General features: G+C 43.6%; 4 protein-coding genes and 1 pseudogene across 4 annotated transcripts; 2 read left to right on the plus strand and 3 right to left on the minus strand.

Moving 5' to 3' along the window:
• Positions 1-245: 245 nt before the first annotated feature.
• LOC120691980 (serine/threonine-protein phosphatase PP2A-1 catalytic subunit-like) lies at positions 246-5,019 on the minus strand. Its single transcript, XM_039975220.1, has 6 exons — positions 4,545-5,019; positions 3,713-3,827; positions 3,047-3,155; positions 2,878-2,955; positions 1,244-1,435; positions 246-832 (listed from the first exon to the last, which is right to left on the minus strand). Exons 1-6 carry the CDS (start codon positions 4,795-4,797, stop codon positions 659-661), a joined length of 921 nt encoding a protein of 306 aa, XP_039831154.1. The 5' UTR covers positions 4,798-5,019; the 3' UTR covers positions 246-658.
• Positions 5,020-7,338: 2,319 nt separating this feature from the next.
• Positions 7,339-12,748, plus strand: LOC120692150 (25S rRNA (cytosine-C(5))-methyltransferase NSUN5-like). Its single transcript, XM_039975423.1, has 13 exons — positions 7,339-7,640; positions 8,201-8,259; positions 8,436-8,486; positions 8,758-8,890; positions 9,491-9,576; positions 9,735-9,833; positions 9,926-9,979; positions 10,519-10,663; positions 11,169-11,230; positions 11,364-11,451; positions 11,804-11,887; positions 11,979-12,140; positions 12,220-12,748. The coding sequence occupies exons 1-13, from the start codon at positions 7,373-7,375 to the stop codon at positions 12,477-12,479; spliced, it is 1,551 nt and encodes a 516-aa protein (XP_039831357.1). The 5' UTR covers positions 7,339-7,372; the 3' UTR covers positions 12,480-12,748.
• Positions 12,645-13,519, minus strand: LOC120692226 (19.0 kDa class II heat shock protein-like). Its single transcript, XM_039975510.1, has one exon. The coding sequence runs from the start codon at positions 13,417-13,419 to the stop codon at positions 12,856-12,858; it is 564 nt and encodes a 187-aa protein (XP_039831444.1). The 5' UTR covers positions 13,420-13,519; the 3' UTR covers positions 12,645-12,855.
• A 2,942-nt stretch (positions 13,520-16,461) lies between these two features.
• On the plus strand, positions 16,462-20,651 carry LOC120652468. The gene is made up of 4 exons (XM_039930313.1): positions 16,462-16,971; positions 17,045-17,116; positions 17,263-17,418; positions 20,309-20,651. Exons 1-4 carry the CDS (start codon positions 16,462-16,464, stop codon positions 20,564-20,566), a joined length of 996 nt encoding a protein of 331 aa, XP_039786247.1. The 3' UTR covers positions 20,567-20,651.
• On the minus strand, positions 19,059-20,276 carry LOC120692313 (annotated as a pseudogene).
• Positions 20,652-27,546: the final 6,895 nt, after the last annotated feature.

Below are 27,546 nucleotides of genomic sequence, written 5' to 3' on the forward strand. Positions count from 1 at the left end.
GTTGTTATGTTCACACCGTGGATTTTTATGCCTGCGAAATGTTACCATGCCCGATGTTCACCACCCATCTCTAATACCGCAAGCCAGATCAAACGTGAAACGAAACCGATTTTGGAAAGCTGGCATACAATTGTCATTTGCACATACTTGATAATCTGTAGATATATCCATGAGCCAAAAAAATACCAAGAAAACCATATTTGCCATCACCTAGGGAATGCCAAACTTTACAAAACACCAACGAATAATATACAGGACACATCAGACATTCAGACGGGGATGCTGTGAACCCAAACCAAAAGCACCTCCCATCCGAACAGAAATTTATTCAGCAAGGTTGACGATATGGTGATTCTTACCACATGTTTTAGATGAAAATAAAAAAACAATCGAGGGGCGATCCTACTGCAACTTCCCTTCACTGTCTACAAATAATACAAAGTCTGAAGTACAAGAAAAAAAAGAAAAATCCACTGGCATTTAACTTTTAACATCTTGTATAAAGATTGAGAAGCAGCAACAAAATCTCCAAACAAAAGAATTGGGAGACATACAGCTCGGGCTCACGGAACCCGTATCTAAGGACATAAGATCTACAGACCCTGACACGGTGGAAGAGAGGAGCATCAACACCCGTACGTTAAAAAGGTCACCACAATTACAAAAAGTAGTCTGGGGTCTTGCGAGTTGTGTCCGGCTCAATTTGCCGAGGCGCAGGGTCGAATTGGAGGAAGTTCTGGTCCATATTTTCACCGATTTCAAGAATTGCAGCCATGTTACCACAGCGGTAGCAATAGTTTGGCGCACTGAAGACGGTTACAACATTCTTATCCTGCATTAATTATAAAAGTAACTATTCAAGCTTCCAGTAGGATACAGGAGAAAACATCCAAAGGGCAGCACACTAAAGATACATAATCAGCAATTTGTAACCATGAATGTAACACCAATAACCACAAGGGTGCCTACAGCCATGCTTACAACAAAGCAACTCACTAAATCAGTTTTACAACAGATTAAACAAAAGTGTACTTAGTTGCGTGTTTATCTTTGCGAGGGATAGGTTGTATAAGAAAGGAATCCAGCACGAGTGCATGACTATATTGTAAATGCAAGTTGTATGAGAAAGGAATTGCAGAGACTATATTCAATCTAATATACTTTTGGGGGAAGTCAATACAATTTCATTAACAGCGAGCAGATAAACAAACTGAAAATGAAATACTGCATTCTGAAGACCCACCTGGCACCAATTGAACCCTTCCATTACAAGTTGATGGGCCCTTGAAATGAGAGAGAGACCATTTGTATGGTTGAATTGCTGTGCAATGTCTTGCCCAAATGTGTAACCTGCTCCTCTTGGTGAAATTCCCCAACCACATCGGTCATCCGGGTCAGACCACAAAAGATCACACATTGGTCCTTCATGAGGAACCTGCATGCATTTTTTAGAATCTGTTATATTAGCTGAGGATAAAATATATAAGATGTATGGCACAATTAATCTACACCATGTAAAAGTTAGAAAGTTATCAATTAAAAAGCCATCACCATCAGGCATCATTTCCTAGTAAAGGCAAGGGACGCTAGTCGCTCAACTTTTGTTTGTTATATGCATAATGATCCACAACAAATATAGTGACCTAAAGAAAGAAATAGGTAACGAAAAAACATCCTGTAGTAAAAGTACTGGAACTTAAGTGTATCTTCTTAAAATAGCGCACTACTACCAGATGAAGTTGTCCTGAAAAATAACCTACAATTGTTCACTTTACTAATAGGTATGAGCTCAAGCTCAATAGTAGCATCCACATAGTAAAGATATTAACCCTGCCCCTGAAACACCCAAAAAAAAACTTGAAGAACCTGAACTAATACTGGACTAAGCAACATGAGAATACTGATAGGACATCGAAGGAGAACAGAGGAATAGCCCAATGATTAGAATTTTTACAACATAGTAGTAAAGCCATACCACTTGTCTATTCAAAACATCTAACTCTTCACTAGTCAGACAATATTATCAATATTATTGTTTTCGATCAGACGAAGCATATCTATAGTTCACCAGTAATGTAGGATAATGAGAACGCAGATCTCAGTCACTGGATCAACAATATATGGTACAGAGTATAGATCAAGGTAGACCCCTTGTAATAGCCAACCAAAAAGCGCAAAGTGAGTAAGTAACAGGATTCAAGGTTTCTAAGTGTTGGAGAATATTGGCTTTTCAATACGAGCTTTTAGGATTCAAGCAAATGCCTAAATTTGCTGCTTTTTAGTTGTACTGTAGTTATCCTTAGATAAGCCCACTTCATCAAAAGATTAACGGATGCTAAATGGCCCTCTAAAATCAAAAGTCGTTCTAAAATGTATCAACATGACCTTAAATAGTTCAATACCACACAAAGGTTTTCTGCGCATCTATCTAGATAAATAAATAACTGGATATTATGGTTATGGCACCATATTTGTACCTAAATGATATTAGGCTCTACACCTGTACATAAAAATACCAAAACAGTATGACAACATAGCTGATCTACTATGTGTGCATAGCCAACAATACATAAATATACTATTCTCCAAATATCACACTTTTCTAAAGCATACTTACATCTGTAAATCAGAATATGATACTTGGACATGAAAAGAAAAAAACCTAGTTCATAGTGAAAGCGGTGTACTGTTTTTTTTTCTCGAACGCGCAGGAGAACTGCACATCAATATATTAAGAAGAATAAAAAGGGGGGTAAAGAGCCCCCAAAACAAAACTGTTACAGGATTGAAGGGTCTGTAACACACCCTAAGAATACACTCTAAGCTGTCTTTCTAGTGAAAAAAGGCAGGACCAGAAAGCGTTGTACTGTTGCCTACCTCTTGTATGCGATCAAGAGAACGAATGTTATCCAATGTATCCAATGATGGAGAGAGGCCACCATGAAGACAGAAGACCTGCAGTATATATGTTTTTCATATTTCAGGCATATATTAGCAAGCCCATAACACTATAATAGCATCAACCATAACACTTTGAGATGCATACCTGATTCTCTATAAGAGCTGTGAGAGGCAAATAATCAAACAGGTCAGTAAAGTACTTCCACACATTTGCATTTCCATATTTTCTTAAGCATTCATCATAGAAGCCATACCTGTAACAAAATAGTCATGGTCAAGAACTATGCGGTTCGAATACAATGCATAACTAAGAAGTTCACAGAATAGCATGTAGAAGAAACAGTGTACAGGTCCAGCATGTGCATGTGTCATGCAATAATGATTGGCATGTGCAAGTGAAGTTCATTTTCAATGACCAATAATAACAGCAGTAAGATCCATAGGTGACTATCGAAAAACACAATGAGGGCACTAAGTACAGCAGTGTGGTTACTAGGGCACAACATTGAACACATTTTTACTACCATAGTCCAGCATAAGATATCTTATCGAACAAGTGTTGGTAAAGCCCTGTCCACAAAAACGTTGATCTTTATGTGGAATAATCCAGTTCAAAATTAAAAAAAAAATTACTATTTTAGACATGTTACTTGAGGAATCAGATGGCAAAACAGTATCAAATATTCTGGAAAAAATAGGATACATCTCAAACACTCGTAGCCACTGCATATGCACTCAATAATGAAAGCAGGATGCAGCAACTAAGAGTTGCAATACAAAATCCAAATACTACTGGAAGATGTAAACTCACACTTGAGTGATTTGTCTGCTCTCATGATTTCCTCTAAGTATCGTAATCCTATCTCTGTACCGGACTTTCAAAGCCACTAGCAGAGAAACCGTTTCCACTGAATAGTAGCCACGATCTGCAGTAAAGAACCACATAATCAAATTAACAAACACGACACATATGCTAGATAAACTATATATGGAAATGAAAGCAGTTACTAAATTATCCATTCCCTCAACTCAAAGAAGACATAAAATTTCCTTTCAAGCAGTCAAATAAACGACATTACGTATGGCATCAGCATATCTAAATTGCCAAGAGAATCAGGCGACAGTTTTTATGTCTTAGTTAATAAAGATCAGCCTGGAAAGAACGGACTAACAGTAGAGCACATCACATATAGATTATGAAACTGCTGGAGCAGGAGTCCAAATGCCAACAGATGTGAACTATTGTCTTCTCAATAGCCAACGGAGCTAAAAGGCAAGGGCGCCGACAAGATTCTAGCCATGCTAGACCAAAAAGTGACACATAAGCAGCTCAGGGCATTGGCCTCAACAAGTCGAAACACAAAGAACTCCAATAGCCTACGTAAGCAGTAGAGACGTTCCCTAATTTCCTAAGAGCCAAATTCTTGCAACAATCTGGCCGACCGGCCGCACAAGGACCAATAAACAGTACAGGTTTTCCGCGTGATCTAAAAATTCCCAACTTCCGCCTCACCAATCACGACAGATGACAGATCGGCTGAATCAGGGGCCGCCAGGTCTGAGCGCGTGGGCAAGAACAGCAGAGGGGGAAGCAGGGGTAGCCGCGCGCGAAGAGGCCAGGGTGGGGACGCGTAGCCACGCACCGACGTAGTCGCCCATGAAGAGGTAGTTGGTGTCGGGCGCGTCGCCGCCGATGCGGAAGAGCTCGATGAGGTCGTAGAACTGGCCGTGGATGTCGCCGCAGACGGTGACGGGGCAGCGGACCGGCTGCACGTTCCACTCCTCCATGAGGATGGCCTTGGCCTGCTCGCAGAGCGCCTTGACCTCCGCCTCGGGCAGGAACTTGCAGTCGCGCAGCTGCGCGATCTGCCGGTCCAGATCCCCGTGCGACGGCATGGGGCCCGCCGCCCGCGCCCCACGCCCGCGGCGGCAGAGGTGGGGGTGTGGGGGTGGGGGGGCGACTCCCTCTCCGGCCGGCGAGCCCGCCGGCGGTCAGGTCGGGGCTAGGGTTTGCGGGGAATTGGCGGGGGACGGGGAGGAGGCGGAGCTCATGCCTCCATTTTTTTTCGGCCGCTGCTTTGTTTTATGCGAATGCGAGATTTTTCCTCGACTCTTCTCGCTCCGGGTGTGCAGAGCGAGCAGGCTGGGGTGGGGGGTTGGGGTGGGGTTTGGTGATTTTGGAAGGGTGGAAGTGTAATTAATAGGGGGGCTAGTGAGCTGGTCAAGGGAGACTTTGCGTAGGTGGGCTATGTCATGCTCTTGCCAGCTTTTTAAGAGGGCCAGCATGAGCTAATCCATGCCCTCTTGGGTTTTTCTTATCGATAATTTGTAAAGGTATTGTTTTGGACGGATTGTCGGTGGGGTCTAATTTATTTAAAAGAATTTATGTGATCTTAAATTTAATGGTGACTTTATAGATTTTGTTATAAATTTTCATATCATGGTTTGTTTCATATCAAAAAGTAAGATGGGTAACAATGATCCTACGCAAAAGGAGACTCAACAATTCCACTAGAAAAGTTTCAATTTCGTCCACAACTTTCAAATTAGCCAATCTAGTATTGCAACTTTTATTTTTGGGGAAAACTCAACCTTATTATGCTAATGTAGTGCTTCATACCCGCATGATGCTAACCTGAAAAGTTCTTATTACTCTTACTGGGCTTCTCAATTTCCACCAATGCGACATTGTTTCATTTGGTCCTGTCATTTCTAACATCATCACATCGATGTGAAGTTTGGACTTTGATCTTCATTACTACAGAAAATTGCGAACGGACGGGCGGCCTGGTTGGCTAGCCTGGTCAAGTAGTGTCGCCGCCCACAAGGTCGTGAGTTCCAATCCTGGCTGGGACGAATTTTCACTTGTGGATAAAAAAATCTCCCTCGCTGTGCTCGCCGCAAGGCTTTGGCCCTCACGGGCATAGCTCAGGGTTCGGGGGGTTTTTCCGCGGCCGGGAGAAGCCGGCTTCCTCTTAATGAAAAACGGCGGTCGCGTTTTTTTATTACTACAGAAAATTAGGCAATAAGAACATCGGTGTCGAAGTAAATTTATAAATATGGAGAAAATTAAGGAGGGGAAAGGACCCAAGAGAAAATATAACTTCTCGTATTATTCACATATTGTCTTGAGTGCCACATCAACCTAAGGATGAGTTTAACCTAAAAATAAAAGTTGAGAGACTAAATTGACTGATACGAGAGTTGGGAAATAAACTTGACCCTTGGGGAAAAAAATTGAAGGACCAAAATGCTTTTCTTGCCAATAAATATTAGCAGTTGAACGAAGCAATACTAAATATATAGGATGCTTAATTTAGTAGGATTTTTCTTTTTTTTAATGAAGCAATTTATGCTAAATTTTCAATCTTTACATCGGAATCAGATAGTTATCTCAAATAGTTAGGTCATATATTGTTCGAGTTAATATGTTACAATTTACACCACTTAGACAAATTAATAATTGTTTTTAAGCTACTGGATTCACGTAATCACTTTATAAAAGCATTTTTAATTTATGTACTCCCTCTATTCTAAAATAAGTACATCTACATAAAATTTCAGAGACAAAATTAATATAGAGAAGAAAATATGTGGTTGCTCTTCATTAAAGCATCACTGTCTTATTGGCTGTTGATTTAAGGGGACAAGGTATTAATCAGTTCTTTAAGGATAATATTTTTTGCTGCATGTGCAAATATTTCGAGATAGATGGACTAATTGAAAAATAACTAGCGTATTGAAAAAATACATACGAACTAAGTATTAATAACTTTTCAAGAATTTCGGGAAAATGCTTTTATATGATTAGATATAAATTTTTGTTTTGGGATTGCAAACTACACTGTGTCCGTAATCCTTAGTTAATGGCTATAGTATTTGACTCTTCCCATTCTTTATCATGGATTGATCGGTAGTTTTGGTGAGAAGACATTAATGGACTCGATTTTATAGAGAGAAAAAATGGTTTAAGCTTTGTTTAACTGCTTGGAGAGCTTGGCTTCTCCACTAGCAATAGCAACCAGCCGCGTCAGTTAAAAAAAAACACATCCGCGACAGCGTAGCGCTAAAAACCCTTCAGCTGGCCTTGTTTGGATAAAACCATGAAATTTTTTGCACAAAAAGACAAATGCATGCATGAAGTACTAAACGAAGTTTATTTGCAAAACCTTTTTAGGAATGAGTGTAATTTTTCGAGACGAATCTAATGAGCCAAGTTTCATCATGATTGGCTACAGTGATGCTACAGTAATCGCGTTCAATCATCCTCTAATCGTACAGTCAAATGCCTCACTACCTAGAGCAACTGCTACAGTACCACAGTTGTGGAGGTAATTTTATAATTAGACTTTATTTAATACCACTAATTAATGGTCAAAGCTTCATTCCTCTCTCATCAAAACTTTTCCACCCTCTAACCAAACATGGCCTAGAAGTGAGCTATTTCGGAGACGGGCTGGTGTCATCAGCCATGGCGCCGCCGCCGCAACATCCTAAGAATCGGAGCCGCGGTCCAGCGGCGACCGGAGGGAACGGGCGCCCCCCGCGCCGGATGGCGAGCCGGGACGCGGCGGAGCGCGCCGCGTTCTTCGCTCGGCGCGAGGCCGCGGCGGTGCTCCGGCGCGTGCTCCGCGGGGACGCCACCAGGCGCGCCGCGGGCTCCATCAAGTCCCTCGTCTACTCCCCCACCGTCCGCAACAAGCGCGCCACCTTCGCGCTCGTCTGCCAGACCCTCAAGTGTAAGTAAGCGCATCCCCGTCTTCCCTCTGGCTGCAGGCGCGAGCTCGCGGGCAAGGTGTTCGACGGAATGCCGACCCAGATATCTGGTGCCCAGTCCCACGCAGGTGTCTGATTGGATGCCTTGTCTGCCCGGCTCTTCTTGTGTCGGGGTGGTTGGGTGGGTTGTTGTCTGCAGTGTGGAGTTGTAGCCATAATCATAATTCATAGCAAGCAAAACGACATGTATTGTAGTTGTTAGTGCACCGTATGTGCAGTCATGCAGTATCATATATAGGTGACAGGTTAACATTGCAAGAAGCTTGTGCTAACTTCACTGCTTGACACTTAATTCCTTTGGCTTATGTCATTGTCTTTGAAACAAGTCAGATTTGACAATACAGCCACACACCAGAGTTACTTGGTGTAATTTGGATATTGTCATGTTAGTCCATCTTTGTGTGGCTGAGATTTTGTGCTATTTCAGCTGAGCAAATGGGTTCTGTTGTACTTTGAGGCTTAATTTCCTGTTTTCTTGTGTTAACTGCTCCCACATGTTTCTTTTTTTTCCCCCTCTTATCAGATCTTCCTATTCTTAAGGAGGTTTTAGGATCGAGTGGAGTACTAAACAGCAAATGGAAGGTCAGCCAACTTAATCAAATGTTCTGATGGAATTATATTCCTTGCCGTATTTGTTGTACCAGTTCTAATGCAGCTTAGTATGCTGACTCTAAAGTTGAGGATGCCTCACTTAGAGATGTGTAACGTCTTCTGGAAGCAAGGCACAAGTTCACCAAGTTTTCTACTTTTACTTGCAGAAGCAGGAGGAATTAGTCATTGTGACTGCCTATGACATCCTCTTTGGTCAGGTTTGTCACCTTCCTACACCTTTGAACTGATCGAATTGGTTCAACAGTTTGTGCGTGTGTACTTATCTTATCCTTATAAATTGTAAGTTCAAATATAGTTGCTATAAAATGTTTATACTTTGGGTTGTGGATTGGATCAAGTACTTCTCTTACCAAGTATAATCATTTGTCTTACCTGTTCAATTTCAACATGTCAGTCCAACTTCATCATTTATGCTCTTTCTCCTCTTCTTCCTAATGAAGAAATTCTGACATCAAATGACATTTCTAGGGAATTGCAGTTTCTGGATCAGCTGAGCAGTTAATTCTGACACACAAAGACACTCTTAGCAGTGCTCTTGATAGAATTTGTGCCAAAAAGAAAGTCAGCAGTGTTGAAGACTTGCTAGGCAATAAAACACCAGGTACCCTTCCCTCTTATCTGCTCCTCTTGTAGCTTATCATTAGTTACTCCTGTGATATGTGTATTTCTGAATTATGATTTGGGATTTTGAGCCATTTGATGTTGAGTTGTTGACCATCTAGGATCAAATGTGGTTTGATTGCTCAAATTTTTTGATTCAGGGAAAATACTAGATTGCAAGAACTATTTATTTACATTGCACAACTAGATTGTTACTATTGCGAATATAAAATGTCGCATATGCCGAGGATTTCCTGAGCAGAGTTCACACTATCTTTTTTATATTTAGTGGTTTCTAAGTTCATTTGCATAGCTGCGTGCACATTCTCTTATAATGATAATTGACAAATCCTGGTTAGCTGTTGCCAAATTGTAGATTATGTTACTGAGACCCCCCCCCCCCCAAAAAAAAATGATAATAACTAATTGTTCATACTTGCCAAACCAAATGGATGTTTGAGGAAAGGGCGTATATATCACATCTGTTTGAGCACATTGCTTAATTTCTATCTACTTAATTGTGTGTAATCCTCAGTAAACATACGCCATATTTTACTAAATTACTCCTAACCTTGATGTTCATTGTTCTATCTCTCTCCAGTCAAACCAAAGCCCAGGTTTCTTCGTGTCAACACACTCAAGACCACTACCGAGTCTGTGGTAGAAGAATTGAGCAAAATACACAAGGTACCAAATCTATCCTTTAACATTTAGCAAGATTATTGATCTAAGTAGCGTGGCTCTTGTTCGATGTTTCTTTATGAAGCTGTTTTTGCAACTGCAGCCTTACTTTTGAGCTCTACTATTCTTAGTGCGACTTGACTAAGTCACTCTGTATTTAATAGGTTGCTAAAGATGATATGGTTCCAAATATGTTGCTTCTCCCGCCTGGAACTGATTTGCACAGCCATCCATTGGTCACAAATGGAAAAGTGTTTTTACAGGTGACTTTGTCATTCTTAACTCTTTAAGTGTTTGCTTTTTTGGAAGGGCATGTGCTTAATGGTAATTTTTTCCTTCATTTGGACCTTCACAGGGCAAAGCTAGTTGTATGGTAGCGGTCGCACTGTGCCCTAAGCCAGGTTGGAAGGTCAGTATATCTGTTGGAATAATTTTTACTGATATGTTTACTCTTTGGCCATCTTCAGCTGAGATAAAAAAAATATTTTATTTATGTTACCATCTGACTTGTTAATTTACAAGTTTACATAATGATACTTTCTGGATTATAATGCGGCATATGTTAGTACTTAGTATACACAACTTTGCAAAAGGTTTCCCATGAGTGTGTTTTTTTTTTGTGCTATTCTGTTCATATCAGAAGAAACTACAAAATCTATGCATATTCCTGAAACAAAAAATTTGTCGCCATTCACTATTCAGGTAGTAATAACTAATAAGATATAATATTACTCCTATATTTTTCCTTACAATTTTAAATTATTTTTTATTTTGCAAATGAAATATCTAGGCTTATTTGCTGGTATCGTTCATTTATCTTATTATGTCTATTGTAAAGAATCATGTGTTATATACTAGATGAAAAACGTTTCACTCAGGCTGACTGGCTGTATCACCTTTTAGCTATATATTGTGAAATTATTAATTTCCAATTGAACATAAACTTAGGTTATTGATGCGTGCGCGGCTCCAGGGAACAAAACAGTCCACCTTGCTGCCCTCATGAATGGACAGGGGGGCATTATAGCTTGTGAACTTAACAAAGAGAGGGCCAAGACATTGCAAAATACTATCAGAAGATCTGGAGCAAATAGTATCCTTTGTTTATTACATTTTAGGTATATCGAGCTTGCACCTATATTTTCCTTTTGTATAGTTTTTTACAAGCAAACCATCCTTGTCTCCTTGATAAAATACCTATCTATCATTTGGACCTTTAAGATGCCCAGATCTATCTTTGAAATTGTGCATAATTGCTGCAAGTAAATATCTGTTGTTGGACCTATAAATGTTTGGTACAACTTGTCCTCACAGACTTAATTAGAACTTCTGCTAAAGCTGGTCATCTACTGTTTGTCTCTCTTAGTCTTTCCTTGTAATTTCTTCGTGAAAAACATAAAAGAATATAAATCTATCTTCAGTGGATCTAAATTGTCAGGTGTTGACTAGTTATTTGCTCATCATTTGATGATATGTGTTCCTTACTCCTGTTTCTCAAGCATGGCTAATATAATTCTACTTGTTTGTCATACATTATCCACTCTTACAATATTTATGTCATTTGATACATGAACAACTTTCTTAACTTATTTTTATAGATATTCAAACAGTGAATGGTGATTTTCTGGATATAGATAGCAACGATCCATCATATGCCGAGGTTCTTAAACCCCTTTCACTTCTATTGATGACTTACAAACCTCACTGGACACATGCTCTATAGAATTTCCTTCGTTTCAGAGAATGATTATCCATAATGTTGTGGTGTGTTGATGGAATGGTGTTTGTTGCAGGTCCGTGCTATTCTGTTGGACCCCTCTTGCTCTGGTTCTGGAATATCAACAGAGAGACTAGACTACTTGCTTCCTTCACATTCTAGAGGTAAGTTGTAACGAAAGGCCTTTGTGGCAGCAGTCCTTCAACATACATATGCTTATAAATTTCAAAACTTGAATTCTAAGCTTGTCAGATCTGTTTTGCATCATTGTGTTATACTGTTATCAGTTGTGCCGAACTTTAATTGTGGACTTTTGGGCTGGACAAGCCTTCTATAGCTAGCACAAGATGTGTACTTTCTTTGTCAAATTTGACCTGAAACTGTGAAACACATCACTGGGTTGTCAAGAATGATTTGTATTGTCAGCAGGAACTACCTAGTTTTAAGGAGGGGGCATATTTAGGGGTCCTCCATTTTATTCGAATATTTAGCACTGAAATAAACCATGTTCTGCAGATGATCAGGATGATGCGAGTACAAGCTCAAGGGTCCTAAAGCTCTCTGCTTTCCAGAAGAAAGCTCTCTCACATGCTCTATCATGTAAGCCCCTCAGTCAGTTTGTGTGCTGAATAGTCAAATATCAGTGCATAACCGTTGCACTAGCTGAAGTTCCCCTCCACCTTGTTTGCAGTTCCCTCAGTGGAGAGGGTGGTCTACAGCACCTGCTCGATCCACCAGGCAGAGAACGAGGATGTCGTGAATGCCGTCCTACCCTTAGCCACATCACTTGGTTTCGAGCTTGCTACTCCATTTCCCCAATGGCACCGTCGTGGCCTTCCCGTCTTTGAAGGATGTATGTGCTCTACATCCCAACAGTTTAACGCCACTGCCAGTGAAAATTTCTGAACTGGCGTCCTGCATTTGCTTTGCAGCTGAACATTTGCTTCGAACGGACCCTGAGGATGGCCTGGAAGGCTTCTTCATTTCATTGTTTGTCAGAAAAGCAGCTGGTGGTGATGCAGAAGAACCTAATGAAGATGTTACCGTGGAAGCACGGAGGAAAGAACCCAATGAAGACGTTGCCGTGGTAGCGCGAAGAAAACAAACGCGTAGAAGGCGAAGCGGGGCCAGGTCGTTCAGTTCCTTGAGGCTGTCCAGGATGATCCTCTGCTCCAACGGGGATTTCTGGTAAAGAGAAGGTGTTTCCTGATCTTGCTTGTTTGGTAGTCCATTTGGAAGCAGTAGTTAGTTTCGAACTTTTTTTGGACAATTGGATTCATTTTTTGATATGGCAAAGAAAAACCAATGATCCAGGCCATGTTCATGTTGCATGGTCGTGCCATATCATGCATGTATCAAGCAAAGCATCCATCCCATTCAGTCCCAGAGAACAGAGATACAAGAAGAAACACTGAAGTAGTCGAGTACATGGCTACATGCATGTACTAGGACTTACTTTTATTCGATGGCACACTAATACACCAAGCGGAGCACAGGCTCCACGGCATCACACCCTCGCATTATTCTCTCAGCATCCCGCTGATCTGCTGACGCGTACGTCGTCTCCTTCACTTACCCTGGTGGTCGCCGCCGTCGGTGATCTGGACGACGCGTGGCTTCTTGGGCTCCGGCGGGGGCTTCTTGTCGACGGTGACGGTGAGCACGCCGTCCTTGTACTCGGCCCTGATGCTGTCCAGGTCGGCGCTCTCTGGCAGCGGGAACCGCCGCATGAACTTGCCCATCCGCCGCTCCATCCGCAGGTACCTCACCCCCTGCTTCTCGCCGGCGCCTCCGTCGGCGCCCTGCTGCTGCTGCTGCTGCTTGTCGGCCTCGGCGCCGACGGCGTCCTCGGGCGGGCGCTTGCGCTCGCCGCTGATGGTGAGCACGTTGCCGTCCTCGACCTGGACCCTGACGTCGGCGAGGCTGACCCCGGGCATGTCGACGGCGAGCACGAGCGCGCCGGAGGGGAGCTCCTTGACGTCCATGGGCGTGTTGGCCATGGCGCGGCGGTCGCGCACGTAGGCGCGCGTCGGCGCGTTCAGCTGCCGCTCCAGCTCGTCGGGGAGGTCCATCAGCTGCTGCAGCGCCACCGACAGCACCGGGTCGCCGAAGCCGCCGAACGAGAACTCCATTGCTCCTGGCCTAAGCTTGCCTTGCTGATCAACAGCAATAATGGCTGGATGGCTGGTGATCTGAGCTCGTGTGATCTGTCTCGTTGAGTCGTTGGGCTTCAGGTTGGGTTGGGGGCATGGGGCGGGGGAGGGTTAATATAGGGAGGGGAGGGAAGAGTGTGGAAAGTGATCGGGTGTTCGCGGGCGAGACGGAGAAGGTTCAGGTGACCTCCGGAGGTGGGTAGCTTACTCTTTTCCTTTCTTGCGCGCCTTCTCTCTCTGTTTCTCTCTGCACTTTCCTGGCTTTGCTGAGCTCCTGGGGCAGCTATAAACAGTAACCCACGGAATCTTTTATGTATGGAGGCTTAAACAAAGTCTATTTGCAAAACTTTTTCGTAGATGGGTGCAACTTTGCACAACGAATCTAATGCGCCAAAAAAATCCGTGATTGGCTACAGTAATGCTACAATAACTATTCTCTAATCGTACGGTTAAAGATTTCATTATATTCGTCTTATGGAGTTAGTTTTGCAAACTGTCTTCATTTAATATCCTTAATTGTTGGTCAAAGTTTGTGCTAGGTGTGCTACAGACCCAACCAAAATAGGGCATGGACTCCTGGTGGATCTTGGTTGTTCCTGTATTATTTGTATTATTGTGACGTCACATGGCCCAGGCAAAGTAGCCTACAAGTTCTGGTATTAAGTGGGCCAAATGTGGAAAGTCACCTGAACTTAGTAGGCCGAATCTTTATATCCTCTAAGCTCTGATGATCCTCCAAGTTCCATCTCAACCCATCATCCCCAGGCCCCAGCAGCATACTAAGCCTCGTTAGCTGAGAGTTGTAGCATGGCCCAAGTTGAACAATTGTAGTCACGGAGAAAAGGGAAATGCAACTAGCCACGCCGGCTGCGAAAGGGTTTTGCCTAGCTGGTACAAAGGCGCCTTCAAGATTTAACAGCATTGTGCTTTTAGTTGTAGACAATATTTCCGTTGACAGCGAGACACATATAGTGACTTCGTTAATCTCGAGAATTTGACAGCTCAGTCTTCAAAGATGCTCATAGAAGTATAGTTTGTGTACATGTGTTCATAGAGGTGAGTGTGTGTGCGTTGTGAGTGTCTGAGTTGTACTGTGTAATAAAAAAACTAGCCATGCGGGCTGCACCTGCACCCCCAACCCCCTGATTATTTTTACTGCTAGATTTTTTTTATTGGAAGCTGCTAGCGTTCGGACGTGTGATGAGAAGTTTTTTTTATCAGACGTTCCGTCGCAATATGGGAAGTTTTTCATCGAACATGCGATGAGAAGTTTTTTTATCGGACGTTCCATCTCAATATTAAAAATTAACTACTGAAGTACTGCCTGCAACATTACAGAATATATAAATGTAAGTCTATCATCACAGAAAATTCCTGCTGCAACATGTAGAAATAGAGTTATGTAACATCGACATATACATTTTGCAGTATTTAAAATTTATATTTTTACTACAATTGCAACATTCCAAAACAACAAAAATAATAATAAAGCAAATAGAAATACACGATTAGATTAGAAAGGTGCAATATGAAAATCAATTACTGAAATATTTAAAATAAATTTATGCAACTGTTGTTGGACCTATAAATGTTTGATACAGGTTGTCCAACTAAAGCTGGTTATCCACTGTTTGTCTCTCTTAGTCTTTTCTTGTAATTTCTTAGTGAAAAAACTAAAAGAATATAAAATTGTCTTCAGCGGATGTAAATTGTCAGGTGTTGATTGGTTATTTGCTGATCATTTGATGATATATGTTTCTTGCTCTTGTTTCTCAAGCATGGCTAATATAATTTTACTAGCCTATCAACCCGCACGAACTAATTAGCTAGAATTAATATAAAAATTAAACTTATAGCTAATAATTAAAACTATCTATCTCACATCCTCTTTCATCTTATTCTAAAATACATATTTATTATTATTCAGTTACAATAGATTTTATTTGCATCACACTTTTATATATATTTAATTAAACTATTTATTTATGAATTTATATTCTTATCTATTCTATCTAATTGAATCATTTATTTATGAATTGATATTTTTATCTATTCCATCGTACAAGAATAAATGTATCACCATATACCGTAGGTAATTTTTATATAAATAATAACATAAATAGTATATTAATAATAGTATAAATATTAATTTAAAATTATAGTACGCACTTAAATATTTATTATGATTATATAATTTTAATTTAAATTTAAAGGTTAGTTTATTTTTTAAATAATATAATTGGATCATTTATATGCAAATTTAAAGATTATTTGCATTATTTTATAATGATATAGGTCGGTAATTAACATGAGCTTAAGGGCTAATTTTCTTTGCAATGGTAGAGGTAGGTAATCTATTTAAATAGTTACTTTAGTATACTTTTATAATAGACTAGAGTGATAATAAATTAATGACTATTATGATTAGAGTAATGATTATTATGATTAGAGTGGGCATTGATAACAAGATATTTCTAATTTTTATATAATTTCTAGAATGTCTCCTATTAATGAAATATTCACCTGAATTTTATAAAATTTTGTAGAATTTCTTCTATTTTTAAGTATTCACCTAGAATTATAAATTGCTTCACTGGAAAACCTAGATGGCTAATTTGTTTCACTTGGAAAACCTAGATGGCCTCACTTGGAAGGTTTAAAAGGAGCCTAGAAAATCGATAACCATGGCCATGTTACATACGCACGTCAAATCCCAGAGAAAGCAAGCAGAAATACTCAGGTAGTCTAGTACATGCTTGCAAGTACCAACTATATATTACATACTCTTATTCGATGACACACTTGATACTCTAGTAGTGTACTACCAAGCAGAACGTCACAGCCTCACAGGCTCACACTGTCACACACACACACACCCTCTTCTTATCAAGGTTTTCCCTACCGGCTCCGAAATTCCGAAATTTCCGAAATTTCGCGTATACCGGTGGGGTCCGGTATTTTGTTACTACCGCCTAAAATTTTCAGTGTTTTGAATCTGTTGGCGCTAAAATTTGGGCCCAAATGTGGTGCAGCCCACCAAGCAATAGGAGCCCACTAAAAACCCCCGTTCCTAACCCTAAAATCTCATTTCATTCGCTCCTCACAACCCGCCGCCGCCGCCAGCCCCGCTCGGCGCGCCGCGCCAGGCGCCGCCTCCGCACCCGCGCTGGGCGAAGAGCCGCGCGCGGCGCCGGTGCCGCGCGCGCAGACGCGAGTCTGCTCTCCGCGGCCCCACCGGAGCCGGTGCGCGCGGCGAGCGCGTCCACGGCCTCCGCCATCCGCCGCCGCCCGAGGGCCACGTTGGTCACCTCGCGCGTGCCGCCGACTCGCCAGCAGCCTCTGCGTGCGCCAGGCTCGCCGCGCCAGGCCCTGCCTCCGCACCCGCGCCAGGCGCCGCGCCGCGCCAGGCGCCGGAGCCGTGCGCTCTACTCTGCGGCCTCCGCACCCGCGCCAGGCGCCGGAGCCGTGCGCTCTGCTCTGCGTGCGCCAGGCTCAAGGTTTGGGCCCCGTACTCCTCCGTCCATCCTCAAGGTTTGGCACATCCTTAAGCTCAATTCATTTGGTTTAGCTCCTGATTACTGAAGGAGGTAGGGATCCTTTGTAGGTTTTTAGTGGGCTGCTGAGATCCGAGAGTGAGCTGCTCTGCTATTGTTCATTCTTGCCTCCTCGTCTGCAGGTGCGTGATTTTTAGTTTAAATTAATTATTCATAGAGAGGTAGTGAATCTTTATATATTCTTGCTTGCTGGTAAAATTTGAGATTCTTGCTTGCTCGTAAATTTGAGATATTCTTGACTTCTTGTGTTCTATGGCTATGCTACTAGTTACCACAATGGCTGGTGCCAAAGGCAAGAGTATTGACATGGCCTCAGGCAGTGGCATCGGGGTTGACTTGGTTGATGGCACTAGTAGCAAAGGCAGCACTGCTGGCCGTAGGAGCACGGCAACGACAGACAACCCTGAGGTGGTTTGTGAAGATGGTATATATTTGCTGTCCCATCTTAGCTGAAATCTAAAACATAGCTGATATATATTTGCTGTCCCATCCTAGCTGAAATCTAAAACATAGTTGATATATATTTGCTGTCCCATCTTAGCTGAATTCTAAAAACATAAGTGATATATATCTGCTTTCCCATCATTTCTTTTCTAGCTGATTGGTGGGATCAATATGGCGGAGACTACCCAGATTTACAATACTTTGCAAAGCGTATTGTTGGTCAATGCATGTCTTCTAGTGGGTGTGAACGGAATTGGAGCACTTTTGCTCTTGTCCATACCAAATTGAGGAATCGATTAAGTTATGACAAGCTTCACAAGTTAGTTTCTGTGCACTATAATTTGAAGTTGCGCATCCAACAATATGAAGATGACATCCATAGCCTTCAAGATATGCAAATTCAACATGAAATGGATTCTGATCCTTATAGCATGCTAATGGATGCTGCTGTGTTTGATGACCGCAACCCAATCATGGATTGGTTGGTCAACTCAAGGAGTGAGTCTACTACTATTCTTGATGAAAATGTTGATGGTGAGAGTGAATTCCCTAGTAGATCTCTCATAGACGAGTTTGGATTGAGTGATGAAGATGTGGCTATACTCAAGGAAATATATGGTCCCAAACAAAATATTAGTAAAAAAAAGGAGGATACAATTTGATGAAGAAGAAAGCGCCGATGATATTGAATCAGATTCTGCTCAAGGTAGCCCAATATATGCTGAATCAGGGGACAGTGCCTCCCATGAGAGCGAAGGTGAAATTACCTATCTTGTTTGTTACATTCTTGGTTTGCTGTTTTCTTTTCTGCTCAATAATTGGTTAATTTTTTTGCTCTCATGAGAAGGTGATGATGGTGCTGATACCACAAATGCACAACCAGCCACCTCCCCTCTTCGTCCAAGATCTAAAAGGGTGAGGAAAGTCCCTGTTAAGAACTTGTACTAGTCAAGACCCGTCTATGAAGAAGAGGTTAGGTGCCTATCTTTCCCTTTTATTATGAAATTGACTAACTATGCTAGCTGAAATATGTCTACTTGGCCTTTTCTGGTGTGTGAATTCTTACATATTGCTTGCTAAAATTGTAGTGGCGCTTGTGACCAGATTATGGCATTATGGTGCTGCTTGTTGTATTTTGGTGCTGCTTGTTGTATTTTGGCATTATGGTGCTGCTTTTTGTATTTTGGATTGTGCACTGATATTATGAAATATTTGGCACTATGGTGACTTTGTAATATTTAGGACTGGAGTATTCTATTTCGATGTATGTTTGGAACTGTGGATTGATTCTATCTATGTAGTGGCTGATGTTGGAACATTGAACTAGTTTTATGTAATGATATTTAGAACTATGGATGGACTGTAATATTTGGGACTTTAATTATGTTTGTGTAATATTTATTTGGGATTGCATCTGTATTATTTGAAATTGTGTGTCCTGAAGGCACTATTCATACAAATATCATTGAATCGGTAGTTTATAGTGTGTACATTTGCTTTTTTTTTATCTAAAATGATAAAGAACTGATGTACATGATTTTCTGAACAAAAAGCATATTTTTTGTAAATTTTGTCCGAAAGTTTTTTTGTATTGCCAAAAGTTTCCCGATATATCCGATATTCCCGTTTACCGCGACCACCGAGATTTTAAAAATAACCCTGCTTCTTATTCGGTCGTCATCCAGCTGATCTGATGACGAGGACCCATCACACGCATGCGTCGCCTCCTTCACTTGCCCTGGTGCTCGCCGACCGTGACCTGGACGACGCGCGGCTTCTTGGGCTCTGGCGGCGGCTTCTTGTCGACGGTGACGGTGAGCACGCCGTCCTTGTGCTCGGCCCTGATGCTGTCCAGGTCGGCGCCCTCCGGCAGCGGGAACCACCTCATGAACTTGCCCATCCGCCGCTCCATCCGCAGGTACTTCACCCTCGGCTTATCGCTGGCGCCTTCGTTGGCGGCCTGCTGCTGCTTCTGCTTCTGGTGCTGCTGCTGCTGCCGGCGTCCTCGTCGGCGGCGAGGACGCCGGTGGCGGGGCGCTTGCGCTCGCCGCTGATGGGGAGCACGTTGCCGTCCTCGACCTGGACCAGGCATGTCGACGGCGAGCACGAGCGTGCCGGAGGGGAGCTCCTTGACGTCCATGGGCGTGTTGGCCATGGCGCGGCGGTCGCGCACGTAGGCACGCGTCGGCGCGTTCAGCTGCCGCTCCAGCTCGTCGGGGAGGTCCATCAACTGCTGCAGCGCTGCCGACAGCACCGGGTGGCCCAATCCGCTGAACGAGAACTCCATTTGCTCCTCCTAACCTAAGCTTGCCCTTCGCTGATCAACAATGGATGAATATAATGGCTGGTGATCTGAGCTCGTTGTGCTTGAGATCGATTGGGTTAATATAGGGAAGCGGGGAAGAGTGTGGAGGGTGATGGAAGCGCGGGGGTTGCCAGTTGCCTGCCCGGGCGGGGCTGCATGCACGAGACGTGTACCTCGGGGAGGGAGATGAGCGGTGGTGGCTGGTGGGGATGAGGATGATGGGAAGATGAGCGGTGGGGTTGGATGAGGATGGGAAACAGATGAGCACCGGAGGTGGCAGCTGTAATCACTCCCGAGTCCTGATGATCATGGGTGAAAAGGTAATTTCTCAATTCAGTAGCCGCTGGAAGCTGCCCCTCTCCAGCTTCCATGATTTCAAGAATCTGAAAGTCTAGCTTTTAAAATCTCTAGTAGAATCAGATCTGTTTGGAAGTTTAATGGATTCCAGCTTCCAGATTCTCAAAATATAGTGGTTTCCAAAAGGCCCCTAGATTAGATGGGGGAGCTAGCTGATGGAGTTCTGCCTTTTTTTTTTGAAGCTGATGATGGAGTTCTGCCTTGGCAGGGGAGATGGAGGCTTCAGGCGGTCTCCGAGGGCGCGGCACCGCCGCAGAGAATCTTGATCCCTGTGGGACGCAGTGTTCCTGGCTTCCTGCCTTGTTGGGCTCCTCTGGTCCTGGCGCGACGGGACTGTCCTGCCCATATTGTGACGTCACATGGCCCAAGCAAGTTGCCTACAAGTTTCGGTGTTCAGGGGGCCGAACGTGGAAAGTCACCTAAACTTATCTGGGCCGAATCTCACTCCTATGCCCCTCATCACTAGGGCGTACCTAGGATTTCAAAAAAGTATGCCACGACAATTTTACCACTTGCAATTCGGTATTTCCCTCAAAAAAAAACTTGCAATTCGGTATATCCATATACAATCTGATAAAAAATAAATTTCACCGAGAAATTCAGTTACCAAGAATAAAAATTACATTTAAAGTCTTAAATTCAATAGTTAAATACCGATGTTGCATAATTATAATACAAACAGTTCAGATACACTAGTTGGAATGAATAACATAAGCTACTTCGTCTGGTCTACGATTTCTAATGTCCACATACATTCATGAATCCATAATTCCTATAAGCTACAGAACTATAGTTAGGGTTCCACTTCCACAAATATATCATACCAAAAATCCAGAATGTGTGTGGAGGCAGTGGAGCTGCCAAGTGGAGGGCTGAGGCGCCGAGGTCGCGGCTGCAGAAAAGGGCGGAAGCGGCGCAGCAGCACAGCAGGCAGAAACAACGTCGATGTTGAGAGGCTTATGTGGAGGGAAGCCTGGTGCGCAGACGATGCGGCGCATGCAGGGGTGAATCGGCGTCCGTCACCGTTGCCCAGTCCCGTTCGGCGCACAGTAGTACGCGGAGCCACGAGACGGTGAGAGGCACGAGCGCCGCCAGAGGCCCCGTGCGGGGCAGCGGGGCCGACCGTGCATCCTTTTTGTCTTCCATCCGTGACCGCGAGAGGCTGAGAGCCCTAAGCAGCCAGGCTGAGTTATGCTGCTGGACCTTGGACTGGGCTAAAATTTCTTTTTACTCGGTGAGCTGGAATTTTAGGTATGTCATGGTATACGTGGCCCACCTATTGGGTCCGCCCCTAGGCTTCGTTAGCTGAGAAAATAGCTTGGCCCAAGTTTAACAGTTGCGGTCACGGAGAAAAGGGGAATGTGTCAACTCGCCACGCCGGCTACCTCTTGGTTTTTTTCTTTTTACGGTTAGAATATTTTTTCTTTTCTTAGAACGACTTCTTCTATTGCAGGGACATGTCCCAATGGTGAGAAAAATATTTTACCAAACATTCAACCAGTGGAATATGCTGTAGCGACCAGGCCAAAGTTCTTTCGCCACTTTGTGAGTGTGACAGCGCCTGACAAAAAAAGACTAGAGAGGTAAACAACTCAGTGGATCCGATCCCACGTTAGTGCCATCATTAGTGAGTGCATGCACACTTGCTCCACACGCATGCTGAGTAGAGTTGTCCAGCATCCGATCCCGCCATCACAAAGTAAAGCTTATTTCAGCGCCGACGGTTGTTACTTTTGACACATGGCTGCATCAGAGCATGTTTTTTTAATCTACTCTACAATCCGTGGAGAAATGTTTCGTCGATAGGAGAAAGGGATTGGAGGGGCGTCGTGCCGTGTCGCTCGTCCTGGAGTAGTTGTGGGAGAGCACGGTTGTATGGACTCCAGATTCTTCATGTCGCTCGCCAGGATTTGTTCACCTCATCCTCTATTTTTTCTTCTTCCCCTCCTCTTTTCTTCTTCATTATCTCTCTCGTTTTCTTCCTCTTCTTGATTCATGTTAAAATTTTGCTGAGGGGATTGAGGGATCTATTGGCATTAGGCTGGTAGGGGGGCTACAGCCCTCTCTCCCCAACCCACCCCCCAACCCCCCGTCCCACTAGTGCCCCTCTGACTTTTTTTTAATTACACAGTACAACTCAGACATTCACAACGCACGTACAATCACACACCTATGAACACACGTACGCGAATCCTACTCTTAGTGCCCCTGACCTGCCCTTGATATTTATACTACTATAAAATCTATTGAGACTCTGTTTAGTTCCCAAAAAGTTTTTCACAGTACTCATCACATCGAATCTTTGGACACATACATGGAGCATTAAATACAGTTGAAAAAAATAACTAATTACACAATATAACTGTTTCATACGAGATGAATCTTTTAAACCTAATTAGTCCATAATTGAACATTAATTATCAAATAATAATGAAATGTGCTACAACACCAAAACCCAACTTTTTCGCGACTAAACAGTCACTGAATTTTTCCCCTCTCTTATATCAAATGAATGCTGAAAGGGGAAGACGACGGTGGAGCTAGAAATCGTGGCTCCTCTGGCTGACTCCTACCAACCACGGGCGGATAGCCCTGCTAATGGGTTGAAACCCGCACCATTCCCAACTCCAACCAAAGTAATATACTTATGTACCCAACCCAACCCCACCCAATTTGTTAATTTCTCAACTATAACCAACCCGCCCCATTATAAGTGGGTAACCCGTAAAAATCCATGGGTTCTACTATATATAGAAATTTAATGTCTATGCTCTTGAAGTGGGACCCACATGTACATCTAGCCACACTGCTTTGTATAGAGTAGCTGTCACTCATGCTGAGTCATTTCTAAAAATTTCAGTCAATTTGGATAAAATTTTATAGTGTGAACGCAATGTTTTATTTTCAGAGTCCGGCTCTTGACGTGGGGCCCATCTGTAGTTCTAGCCACCCAGCTTTGCACAGAGTAGCTGCTAGTCATACTGAGTCATCTCCAACAATTTTGTGTCACTTTTGATAAAACTTTATAGTATGAACGCGATGTTTTATTTTCAGGATCCGACTCCTAACGTGGGGTCCACATGTAGTTCTAGCTATAGTTGTCCATTCGGGCCGCCCGGCCCGACCCGACCACGGGCCCGCCCTAGCCCGGTCATCTGCGGGCTGTGCCTGGCCCGGCCCGACTCTCTAGCGGGTCGTGCCGTGCTAGCCCACGGGGTGCACTAACGGCCCAAGCACGAGCCCACGGGCCGATCTCGTGCCGGGCCAGCCCGTTTAGCACGGCCAAAAATAGCGTGCTCGGGCCGGCCCACGACCTGTTTCACAATCTACAACTTCATTAACTCCAAATTTCATTTTACATTTGAAATCAAACAAAACCATTCACAAATCACAATCAAAGTTCATAACCGGCAGAAAAGAGAAAACAAGCACAAAAAATTCCAAAAGCAGTATTGGCTGCCTCATTAAAAACCTTCCTAGGTAAAATTCACCTTTGTGAGAAACCCTAGAAAGGAAAAAAGAGTACAACCCAGATCTATAATTTAAGTTCAACTGTTCATTATATTACATTACATGACATCAAGTGTTTATGACAAGAATGATCGACAGAGACACACTCTCTCACAGATGCTATAATGCAATGCAATCTACCAAAAGCCCAAAATGCCATGTCTTCATGCCTTCACTTGTTCACACAGACGGCATAGACCCAGTCGTAGAGACGGTCCTACCAAGCAAACAAATTTGCATAAGTAATAGTAATCAACATGAAGTTATCTGATCAAACAAACATGATCAAGCAAATATTTTGGAGTGGCTTACTGATTTTCAGTCGGTTGCCCTTCTTCTTCTAGCTGGACCTTGTGCAATGCTTCATCCAGATCTTGCAACCCCTTCTCAACCTCATGCTGTGCTCTAGCATCACCCAACTCCCAGTCTTTGACACAGGTCAACATCTCCACCGTATGAGGCAGCAAACATCGTCTCCGCTCCTCGATCACCCTGCCAGTTAGACTAAAGCAAGACTCCGAAGAAACAGTAGAGACTGGAACCGACATTATATCTCTAGCAAGTATGGACATAATGGGATATGTAAGTTTGCGCTCATGCCACCAGTTTAGAATGTTGAAACCATAATCAAAACATGTGACAGTGTCACTGTCCAAGTAAGAAGACAGCTCAGAAACAGATGCAATAGCAGGAGCAGATGCAGATGCAGGGGGAGTTGAAGAATCAGAAGCAGGACCTCCATATATTTTACCCCATGCTGTTCTTTTCTTATCAGCAGATCCTGCTGCTTGAGAGGGCCTTTGCAACCGAACTGCACCAAACTTGGTTTCATATTTGTTAAACAGTTTGTATAATTCAATTCTTACCTCTCCGAAGTAATTGGTATAATTAGTACCAATAGTCTGAGAAAGAAGCTGGAGAACATTATGAAAACCTCTCATTTTGGCTCTAGGATCTAAAATGAATGCAAAGGAATACAAAAGAGGTATGTTGTGCCAGTACTTGAGGAACTTTAGTTTCATTGGAGTAACAATGTTCATAAGCAAGGGATCAGTGAGACTGGAATGTAATTGACCAGCAATGTCAAGAATATGATGCAGCATTAAAGGACTGGTAGGATAGTAAACACCAGATAAAGCAACAGTGGAATCATAAAACAATTCAAGAAACTCCATAATCTTTTCAGCAACAACCCAATGACCATCACTGAGTAGTGGCTCACCATTAATCAAACCATAGTTAGCACCAATGAAGACAGAGAAGGTGGATTTGTATGGTATAAGGTGCTTGAGCATGATATAAGTAGAATTCCACCTCACATCCATATCCAAACCAAACTTACGAGGCTTAACCCCCTTAGCAAGGCAAAAGTTATGAAATTCAGCAATACTTTGGTTGGAAGAGTTCAAATAAGAAATTGCAGTCCTAAAAGCCTCAAGATAAGACTTGATCCTCTTCAAACCAGACTTGACAATGAGGTTTATAATGTGACAAGCACAGCGCTGGTGCAAGAGACCACGCAATGTTCTCTCATTGCCATGTGTTTGAGGGTCAGGACCAAGGTAACCAAGAAATTTGGGAATAAGCCTTGTCATAGCAGAAGCATTTGAAGAAGCATTATCAAATGTGATAGAAAACGCCTTATCCTTCAAACCAAACTCAGTAACAATAGATTCAATACGTTCAGCAATGTTAACACTAGAATGGGAGACATCAATAAGCCTGAGACCAATCACCCTCTTCTCTAACTCCCAATCAGCAGAAACATAATGGATAACAACAATAAGATAGTCTTCCTTAGCATTACCAGACCAAATATCAGATGTAAGGCACACAGAAGAAAACAGACTTCAAGAATTCAATTAGAGAATAACGGCGATCAAGGAAATACTTCTCTAGATCTCTAGAAGTGGTTTGCCTAGAAACTCTAGCAAAACGAGGATTGTGAGCACGCTGAATGTATTCTTCAAATGCATCCTCATAACCAAAACTTAGAGCCAAATTAAGTCTAGCAATTAAACGGCACAACTCTTTACAAACAACATCAGGCTTATACTCCCAGGTATGGACAGAACCATCAGGATTGAATTGCAGACGAGACTGAACTAGAGCAGCATGCTTAACTTTTGCAAGACATACCTTCTGGTGACGGAGCAAATGCCCAGTACCAGCAGAAGACCCCCCCAGAAAGAACAGAAGAGCAATGACAGCACTTCGCAGCAACTCTCACCTTCTTGCCATTCGGCAAAGTTTCGAAGATCTCCTCAAAGTCATTCCAGACACCAGATCTAGCACGCTTGAAGCTTGAGCTAGTGCCAGTATTGACAGATGGTGTCGAGGATGGCATCACGAGAGGGGTCGCAGCACCTGCACCTCTAGCATCATCACCGCCATCAACATTGATCGGAGCACCAGAGGTGTCGAACAATGCCTCGCCGCCAGACACGAGCTCGTCCTCATCGTCGCCAGGGAGCCCACATGCCCTGAGGTCGTCGTTGATGGTGTACTCTTCTATGTCGTCCATCACGACGACCTCGTGCTGCAGGATGCAGCACGACACCTCGGCTACGTTCCTCAACAATGCGCGGCCCCACGCCGTGCCGCAACGGCCACCGGCACAAGACCTGCACCCATGAAGACAGATTCAAGATCAAGATCCAAGAAGACAAGTTTCAGAATCGACAAGTCGAGATCTAGATCTAAGCAGTAAGCAATAAGGTTAGGGATAGGGATACGGGATACCTGCGTAGCCGGAGCCCGGAGCCGAAGAAAGACGAGAGGGGGACGGCCGACGGCGGCGAGATACGTGCATATGGAGGAGAGGTCGAGATGACAGGGGAGAGGGTCGAGGTCGAGCCAGGCGACGAGAGGAGCCTCGAGCCACGAGGGCTCGAGACGGCGAGCGGGCGAGGAGGCGAGGACTTGGATCTACATCTACTCACCGTCACCGGAGACGAGGGAGGCGAGACGGCAAGTGGCGGCGCGGCGGAGGAGGCGAGGAGCGAGAGGCGAAGAGGCGCGGCTGCGGCTGTGACTGCGAGTGGGGGGCGTGGGGTTAGGGTTAGGGTGGCTGCGGGTGGCGCGGCACGGGCATTATATATGCCGCGGCCTGCGGGCCTTCCCCCTGCTCCCCGACCGTTGGGGGGGGCAGTGTGCCATAATCGGGCCGGCCTGCTCACCCCGTGCCGGGCCGGGCCGACCGGCGTGCTGGGGTGGCGGCCCAAACCCGGCACGCGCTACCGGGGCGTGCTGGCCCGGGCCCGAGTTAGCACGGGCCGGGCCGGGCTTGGGTCGGACCAAAAAATCGGGCTACTGGGCGGGATTGCGGGCTGCGGGCCAAATGGAAATCTATAGTTCTAGCTTCCCAGCTTTACACCGAGTAGCTGCTAGTTATACTGAGTCATCTCCAACAAATTTCAGTCAATTTGGATAAAATTTTATAGTGTGAATGCGAGGTTTTATTTCCAGGGTCCGACTCTTGACGTGGGGCCCACATGTAGTTCTATCCACCCAGCTTTGCACAGAGTAGCTGCCAGTCATACTGAGTCATTTCCAATAAATTTCAATCAATTTTGATAAAATTTTATAATGTGAACGCAAGCTTTTATTTTTAGAGTCCGGCTCTTGGCGTGGACCCACATATACTTCTAACCACACTGCTTTACATATAGTAGCTGCCAGTCATACTGAGTCATTTTCAACAAATTTCAGTCAATTTCAATAAAATTTTATGATATGAATGCGTGATTTTTAATTTCAGGGTCCGACTCTCAATGTGAGACCCACATTTATATACAACTATACTGCTTTGCACAGAATATCCGTTTCAACTCACCCCAACCCGCACCAACTCACATTTATATAGAACTCACCCCGCCCCGCACCGCCCCATTAACTAATACAACCTATCTTAACACATCCAAACACACCCCATAA

Source organism: Panicum virgatum, chromosome 1K, assembly GCF_016808335.1.
Source record: "Panicum virgatum strain AP13 chromosome 1K, P.virgatum_v5, whole genome shotgun sequence".
Taxonomy (NCBI): Eukaryota; Viridiplantae; Streptophyta; class Magnoliopsida; order Poales; family Poaceae; genus Panicum; species Panicum virgatum.